This window comes from Phragmites australis, chromosome 6 (assembly GCF_958298935.1).
Source record: "Phragmites australis chromosome 6, lpPhrAust1.1, whole genome shotgun sequence".
In the NCBI taxonomy this organism is placed as follows: domain Eukaryota; kingdom Viridiplantae; phylum Streptophyta; class Magnoliopsida; order Poales; family Poaceae; genus Phragmites; species Phragmites australis.
In genome coordinates, this window is record NC_084926.1 from 2,524,602 (window position 1) to 2,533,529 (window position 8,928).

Genomic DNA, 8,928 nt, shown 5'->3' on the forward strand with positions numbered 1-8,928 from the left:
CTGGGCTTTGGTCTGCGAATTAGTCAATCGTCCTCTATGTTAGTAATTGACTATTCTGATGCAGGCTGGACTGGTTGTTCAGATGACAGAAGATTTACTAGAGGTTTTGCTGTGTTTCTTGGAGCTAATATTATATCATGAAGTACACGAAAACAAGCAACAATGTCTAGATCAAATACAGATGCGGAGTACAAAGCGTTAGCTAATACAACAACAAAAGTTACGTGGGTACAAACACTCGGTGAGTTAGGAGTTCACACCCTTAGGGCAGCTCGGATGTGGTGTGATAACATTGTTGCCACATATTTGTCAATGAAGCCTTTTTTAATGCAAGAACGAATCATATTAAAGTAGACTATGACTTTGTTAGAGAACGTGTTGCGTAGAAGTTGCTTGATATACAATTTGTGCCAAAAGGAGATCAAGATGCTGATGGATTTACCAAACCATTGTCAGCGTGAGGATTAGAAGCGTTTAGACACAATCTTAACTTAGATAAGTTATGATTGAGGAGAATGTTAGAGATAAGCTTTGGTATATGGTTTGAAACATACTTAGATGGATTCGGTCACTAGTAGTTGAGATAGAATAGGCCTGGAAGAATTGGTTTGAATAGGTTTAGAGATAGAACTCAGAGATAAACTCAGTTTTGTATCCAGATGTTATTTCATTTGACCGAAATCATCTGTATGATATGTAATCTATTTGTAACTCTTGTTGCGGTTTGACACCCTATATATATACATTAACACAGTATCAAGACAGGTGACAACGTTTCCTAATAGTGTTCACTAAAAAACACGGGGTCTAAAAAACTGGTTGTTTTGACTGTGTTGCAGTCAATCAAGTGGGTAACATCCTTCCTTTTCATTTCTTTCTTTTTTTTGTTGTTGGGGGTGGGTGGGGGGTCGCAGAGTGCTGATTTAGGTCCTAAATGATAGTAACCTTATACCCATTTTCAGAGAGAGAAACTCATCAGTTTTTACCACACATGAACTGACTGAAAACCCAACAGAGAACTGGAACAGCCACTGGTTTGGTTTTATGGCTGGTTCCAGTTCCCAAACCTGGGACAAGCATAATGGTGTGCCTTTAACATCTCTACTGCTAAAATAGACACATAGTTAACAGAGAAACATATACGAAGGCTACTCAATGTTACGTATGGATACATTTTTCTGCTCACAGAGCCTCCTCTTCACATGACACACAATAAAGTACCGTGCACTATATAAAAAATGGCATATGGTTCATTTGATTCAGTTATGATGGAGCATTTGATTTCCTCTAATCTACTGATTTATCAAATTTTGGTGTATTTTTATAAAGGATACATTTACACTCTTGAAAACACAACAAAAACATCTAAGGTAGAAAGAGCTATGTGTAATTAGCTAAAACTAAAGGTAATTATTCTTTATGTATCATCATATCATGACTATATAGACAAAAAACCAACCTTCTGACTTAATATGGCAGCAATCTGTAAGCAAGGGTAAAGTAACCCGGCGCCAGGCAATAAATCTGGTCCAAATGGTTCCATATTACTACAACACCTGCTCAGAAAACAAGAACGAACTGATTTGCTTGTTAGAAGAATGAGAAATGATCTAAAAACTCAATGTTCAAGTCCAAAGGCTTTGCAAATTCAGAAGATCATAAACAAGAAGATACCTTGCTATTTGATCCACAGTGCTTTTCCTGGAGACATCGAATGTAAGTGGCCAGTAATTAGCTGGATGATGATTCAATTCATCTGATAACCACACAAGCTAGCTCCACTCTCTCAAGGTCCATGCGAGCTGCTTTCCACATCTCAATATTGTAGGAACCAACGGTCCCGTACTTGATCAAGTTTGTATCCACACTTTAACTGTGCAAAGAAATCTGCTGTCATAACTTTAACTGTGCAACCAACTTCGACCATTTTATTGACATAGATTGTCTTCAAGATTCCGTGCAAGATGACAGGAGATGAGGAAGCCGATATTGTACTACAAGGCTGGAGAAAACTGGAGGTACAGTTTACTCTGAAACAGCAGCAAACTAATGGCCTTAATAATGCACAAATCGAAGATGCATTATCAGATAGTGAATAATTAACATCTGTCTCCTCTATGAATTAACTATACCAACTAGCCACAATTTCCCTTTCAAAAGCTGCAATTTCAATAACAAAAATAGAGAACGCTACAACAATGATTTTGCTATACCTTAGCTATGTTCATCGGGGTAGATGGCTCAAACCAAATATAACAAACAGGGGTGGCCTTCCTCTTCAGAAGGAACCAAAGCTCATCCTCCTGGATGCATTCATCTCCAATGCTTGTCAGGACTAAACCTATCAACGAAACTCATCCCCATGGTCTCCCGAAGAAGAAACATAAAATTCACATAAATTAAAGTTGCACTAACTCGTGGAACAACATTAGGGCATTGAAACAGGCATATGGTTACCTGTAAATGTACAATGGGAGAAGCAGATGAATTATCCATGATCGAAATTTTTTATTGCTCTGCGCAGTGCAGTTGAAACATACAAGCAACCTGTGAGCTGGTTGGTAGCGAAATCAGAACTAAGCTTGCAAATTGAACCAAATCACACGACAAAACAAGGCTACAATTTACAAAATAGTTGAAGCAGGCTAAAATATAAAACTGTGACTTGATACAGGATAGTTAAAGCACCCGGGAACATAAGAATACAACTTGAAATAAAAACAGTCTAGCACACTACTACAGAACACCCGTTCACTGTCGGTTCCAAACCGGCTTTCACTGCCGGTTTGGGAACCGGTAGTACGCAAGAGGCGGCAGTTATCGACCGGTAGTAATGACATTTTTCGAAAAGAAAAAAAGAAAAAAAGACTACAGCCGCTCGGCCAATGCGCCAGCTCCACCACCCCGCATTTGGCGACCACCACTGCGCCACCACCATCGCTGGTTTCATCCACCGTAGCAAGATCAAACATTCACATCATCGAAACATTCACAAAACACAAAATCAAACATTCACAAAACACAAAATCAAACATTCACAAAACATACAATCCTCAGTGCCAAAGCTCTACTACATGTATAAATACATCAACAGCAAAATGACGACATCGTGATGTTCTTGAGGTGCTGCCGTGCCGCTCGGAGCAGCTCACCGAACCTCTTGATGTTGCCGGAGTGAGCTCTCCTCGGGCGCCACCTCCCCAAGGGCACGTGCACGGCGACCACGACATCGACCGAGGTTAGTGCAGCGTGGCCCCTTCAGATCCGCCTCTTCCTGGAACTAGAGACCATGACATCGGCCGAGGCCAGCACAGCCAGAGGAGGAGGCTCGACCGGAGGACGGGAGGAGGAGGCACGCGATTAGAGAAGGCTTGGCCAGAGGAGGCATGGCCGTTGTAGGAGGAGGCATGGCTGGAGGAGGAGGGGCACGACCATTGTAGGAGGAGTCATGATCGAAGGAGGCGCGGTAGAAGGAGGCTCGATCAGAGGACGAGACGTGGCCGAAGGAGATCTCTCTCTCGGTGGATCGAGAGGATAAGGCTGGAGGAGGAAGGCACTCGGGACAAAATTTTAAGCCAGTCGGATGTGCGAATGTGAACACGCGCGTAACTAAATGGATTCAATGGAAAATCGGTCCGCCACACACTTCACTGCTGGTTCATACAACACACGGGCAGTGATACTACCATTGCCGATGCGTTGTATGAACCGGTAGTGCACATCAATCATCACTATCGGTGTGTTATATGAACCGACAGTGATGCCTTTTTTCTTAAAAACCGACAGTGATGTCTTTTTTCTTAAAAACCGGCAGTGATGAGCCGGTAGATATGACCATTTTTGCAGTAGTGGCATTGCATTTAGGTACTAAGAAATACATTTAGGGGCGTGTCTTAGATATCAGTTTCATATGCTCAGAGCAAAAAATGATTCCTTTATCCGTTCTGACCAGGGAATGCAGGGGGGAAAATGATTCCTTTATTCATTTATTCCGGGGAATAGAGGACAAACACCAATAACCGATCCCTCCATAGAAAAAATTATGATGAATCTACTTACTTGCTAGATGAAGAGCGACTAGGCGGTTGTCTTCGCATGGTGTAAAGTAAGATCGAACCACGGGAACAGGAAAATCCCTTTAAATAATATTTTTTTCAGGGGAAAGGCACTCAATTTTTGGGATCGAGTTGGACTCTCGGACGGCAATAACCCTCCTCGAAGGTGATAACACTCTCCTCAAACTGTTCCGTGGCATAAACCCTAGCCGCCTCTGCTCTCGATCTTCCCTAAATACCAATCGTGCAATGGCATTCCTTCCCTATACGTGAGGATGTCGTGAAGGCGCTACTACTGTTGCTATAATACTGATCTACTTATGAGTACGACTATTTTTTCTGCATGAACATGTATAATATTATACCGGTCTGCTCTAACTAATATTCCGCTACGCGTTCGGTTTTACTAATGGAGACGGGTAAAAAATGAAACATGACAAATATTTTCAGCCGAATTTAAAAACCCGGTCCAAAAAAACCCGCCGACCCCTTCCGTACCCCCACCGAAACCCTATCCCCAAATTTCTCCATTTGTCCTGGGTTTTGGCGGCGGCGGCGTTACTCCGGAGGCCTGGTCGCGGACCTCCTCGGCTCCTCCACGCCGATCGCGCCGTCTGCGAGTCCCTCGCCATCTGCGACTCCTCCTCGCCGAGTCCGACGTCGCGCCCATGCCGTGGCCGCGGGCCGCCTCGCCATCCCCTCGCCCAGGCCGTGGCCGCCAGCTGCCTCGCCATCCCCTCCGCCGTGAAGGTTCTTGACCAGAAGATCCTCCTCTCTAATCGCGTGGCCGGCCAGCCCTCCTCTCTGGCTCAGCAGCTGCAGTACTGCCCCTAGTTCTTCACCTCTGTCACCGCGCCCTTCTTCCTCCAGTCTACCACCTTGAGCACCTCGTCCGCGCTCACGCCCTCGTACCTGAAGCTGCCTGCGCCGTCGTCTTGCTGCTACTGTTCCTGGGACTGAGGCCCAGGTAGCTGACCTTCATCTCATCGTGCGTGAGGTCGGCGAACTCGTTCGGCTAGAACTGATTGAAGTGGTTTCTACCTGCTAGATTTTCTCATCCCCCGATCGACAAGTTTGCTTTTGTAACTGATTAATTGAAGCTCTCAGTGGCAAAAAATATTCACCTCTGACGGGGAATAGGCATATCAGGTCAAATGTTCCCGGTTATTTCTGATTACATTTTTGCAGTGCTCATATTTTGTATAGTATTTCTATTCGAGTTGTCGTTCTGCAGTAGTGACATGCAATGGCTTGCCCCCATAGAAACAAGGTCTTTTCTTCTTTTCTCCCAGTGGATAAAAAAGAAATAAAGTAGCGAGGTTACTACACAAGTATTATTCTGGTAAGAATACAAGGCAATAGATAAGTCATCCTATTGTTTCAAGCCGTTAGTTGATCCCCACTAAGGTCGCTCTCATTCCAGTGACCGACAATAATTGTAGATGAGTGCAGTTAATGGTCAAGCAAATTGGCAAGCTACATTAACATTACAATTCCAAGCATATAAGGTATGTCTTCCAAATACATTGTTAACAATTGTATTATTTAAGTTGACCATCCTATGTCTAATTTCTTCATTGTTATATGCAATTTGCGGTAATTACTTGATTACGAACAATTTCTAGTAAATTCATGCCTTTTTTTTAATTTGATTTCGATGAATCCGATATATCATTTTTACCAGTGATCCAGATAAATTTTATTTACCGGTAAAGAAAACTCTGGTAATAACTCATAATCTTCTGCTCACATAGTTACCTACTTCAATACGGTAGAACAATTTGATTTGCGCTAGCATAGCCTACATGTTCTCCGACAGCACACAAGAGGTACATACGCCTCCCAAATCGAAAAATTATGGCAATTAAACAAGGAGTACTAATTCACAAGCATAGATCCATATATATTAACAGCGAGTTTGAGATCAAATCGAATCCAAACATACATATACCATCTATCAATTGGATTTTGGATTTACTATAGCACATAACACAGAAAAAACCTATTATTATTGATCATAGTCGCCTAACACGTAATCCTGCAGATGAACATAATTGCCTTGGAGCTGGCCAGCCGCGCCGTAATCGCAAGACGCGGTCCACGTCGAGAACTTCTCATCGGCGCCGACCACGGCAGCATCGTCCGGACACTGCAGCTCCGGCAACGGAGGAACATGGCCGCCTTGCGCTCCGCCCACCGATCCGTACTTGTTGTACAGAAAGTCATATAGCTCGTCGTGATGAGGGCCAAAGCCGGCGCCATAGCCACTCACCATCAAGCCCGAAGAAACATCAGCCTCGGCAGCTGGAGAGAAAAACCCTAGCTTGGGCCGCTCAAAACTGCCCGGCATGTAGTTTTCACCAGAAGAATTGAGTTGCTCCGCTTCGACAGCAGCGCCGGAGCCGGCGCCGGCGGCAAGGTTCTCGTCGATCAAATGCTGGGGCTGTTGCACGCTGACGGTCGTGGCGACGGCGTCCACCGGCTGCGTCGCCGGGAGCAGCTTGTTCGTCGACACCAGCGTCCCAAGCTTCGGCCACGGCGCGGCGGGGGCGGCGGCGTTGTTGGCGCAGCCGAACGCGCCGTAGAGGCCTTGGAGGCGCATGTGGAGCTCGATGCGCTCGAGAGCCGACGCGCTTAGGGATTGCGCGGCCGTGGCGGCGGCGCTGCTGCCGTTTCTGACGCCGTTGGTGCTGCACATGTTGCCGCCCGCTGCAGTGGCCAGGTAGGGATCTTGGTTTGCCCTCGCGCGGCGGGATGGTGAGCGCTTGCCGAGGAGCTTCTTCTTCAGCTTGGTGTTCCAGTAGTTCTTGATGTCGTTGTCCGTCCTCCCCGGCAACTGCGCCGCGATGATCGACCACCTGCACATTAACACGTTGCTGCAGGTAATCAGTAATAGTTGATTGTGCATGCCACATGCATGCTAATAGTTGATTGTGCATGCCACATGCATGCCTGTTCATGCATGGGAAAAAAAGAGGAAAGTTGCCGTGGAGGTGTATGCACATGTGATGTGGTATGCCAATTTGCTGATTATTACCTGCTCCCAATGCTAATGTAGAGGCTGCAAATGATATGCTCCTCTTCCTCTGTGAAGTCACCATGCTTAATGTTTGGCCTCAGATAGTTGAGCCATCTCAGCCTGCAGCTTTTCCCGCATCTCTTCAGCCCTGAAACAAATCATTTAAAACTTCAATTAATTTAAATCAAATCAAATTAACAAGCAACCATTTCATTCAGAAAAGGAAATGGAACAAGAGAAATGATTGGCATACTACTATGTTAGCTAGTACTCTAGTACAGGGACAAAACCACAGCAGAATAACAGCCAGACCTATATATACAGAAAATAAATTGTAGCATATAGGAAAGAAAATGGCCAGATTGAGAATATAAGTTAAAGCCTATACATATTAATTTGCTACACATCTCTTGCAACGCATTAATTAAACCCTACTCACTTGTTTTGATTTCATGTAATAATTATCATGTTTTCTGTACGTATATTTCTGAATAAAAAAGGGGAAGTTGCTTATGTAGCAAGCCGATTCTTTGTAGCTGGATCTCTCACACCACGACCAAAAAATAGATCAATCTATATGATGGAACATCACTACATCCTTTCATCAAAATTTTAGATCAAAACTGTACATATTTTTGTTCAGAAACTATATCTTGGATTATCAACAAAACCAATCCGACATACACATATGATACTAACCAATTAAACCTCTTGGATCCGGTTCAAGGGAGAGGAGCGAGGGAATTAAAGGGGGCGTCTAGCACATACACATGATCAATATAAAGGCAGATATCTTGTGAAAAAGTTTGCCTCTAAATTGAATTAATACAAAGATCGACCATACTAGCTAGTAGCTAAATAGGTTGCTGCTGCATCCATGCATATATATGCATGCCTTTGCACCATCTGACAAAACTAGTCCATAGATAGGTGATAGCTGCTAGCACACACGGATCGATCAGAATGAACCAAAGAGCTAGCAAAGCAACCAAACACCAACGATTGATCACGGACGTACCAATCTTCTGCGGCAGCGCGATCCAGTTGCCGCCGGTGCCGTGCTCCTCGATGTAGGACTTGAGCTTGGCGTCCTCCTCCGGCGACCACGGCCCTTTCTTCACGCTAGCCTTGTCGCAGCACGGCGCTCTCCCCATGGCTCTTGATTTCCCGAGCTAGCTATCGCTGATCTCAAGCCCTTCCTGCTCGGTACTTGCGTGCTCCAAAGCTAGCTCGCTCGAGAGATTACACAGGAGAAGAGGGACGAAGAACTGAGGCAAGCAGATGGGGTTGTATAGTTAGGCAGGAAGAGGCCAGGAAGGTAGTGCCGAGCTTTATAGCCGCGGAGGGCATAAACCCGGTGACACCAGACACCAGGAGGAAAATACGGGAGTGCCCTCTGATGGTGATGGCTGGTTCAACAGGACACTACTGCAGGGGATTAACGGCCTCCCGCCCAAGCACATGCATTCGCCAGGATCTTCTGTTTACCAAAGGTGGAAGGCATTCTGTGTGCTCCCTGGTTGACAAGACATCAACCCAGCCAAGTTTTTGTAGCTCATATATACACAGCTCACAGCCATAGTATGCTGGTTCGCTTTAGCATTGCATGTCTATGCTCTATCGAGTGCTAGCTAGCTGGCTGGCCTGTATTTACAGACCTGAGAATAAAATCTCGAACATTTTTGTAGACCAAAGGCTTAATATAAATTGCCCTGCTTTATAGAAAGCAATTGTTCAAGTACAATAAATGACGCTGGGATAGAAATGTTGACCAGTTACCTTCTGGTAGCGGAAATTTCACTCCCTTCCAAGATTGTTAATATTTCTTCTTGTTACTGCTCAGTTAATTTTATA

At 44.8% G+C, this 8,928-nt stretch overlaps 1 protein-coding gene across 1 annotated transcript; it reads right to left on the reverse strand.

Moving 5' to 3' along the window:
• Positions 1–5,838: 5,838 nt before the first annotated feature.
• LOC133920341 (transcription factor MYB36-like) lies at positions 5,839–8,372 on the reverse strand. The gene is made up of 3 exons (XM_062364954.1): positions 8,093–8,372; positions 7,093–7,222; positions 5,839–6,913 (listed from the first exon to the last, which is right to left on the reverse strand). Exons 1-3 carry the CDS (start codon positions 8,226–8,228, stop codon positions 6,064–6,066), a joined length of 1,116 nt encoding a protein of 371 aa, XP_062220938.1. The 5' UTR covers positions 8,229–8,372; the 3' UTR covers positions 5,839–6,063.
• Between the last annotated feature and the right edge of the window lie 556 nt (positions 8,373–8,928).

Excerpts from the sequence above, each read along its gene's own strand:
- LOC133920341 (XM_062364954.1), bottom strand. The coding sequence starts at position 8,228 with ATGGGGAGAGCGCCGTGCTGCGACAAGGCTAGCGTGAAGAAAGGGCCG. Across the intron at positions 7,223-8,092 it reads CGCGCTGCCGCAGAAGATTG|GGCTGAAGAGATGCGGGAAA; the intron begins GTACGTCCGTGA and ends GATTTGTTTCAG. Across the intron at positions 6,914-7,092 it reads TACATTAGCATTGGGAGCAG|GTGGTCGATCATCGCGGCGC; the intron begins GTAATAATCAGC and ends GTTAATGTGCAG.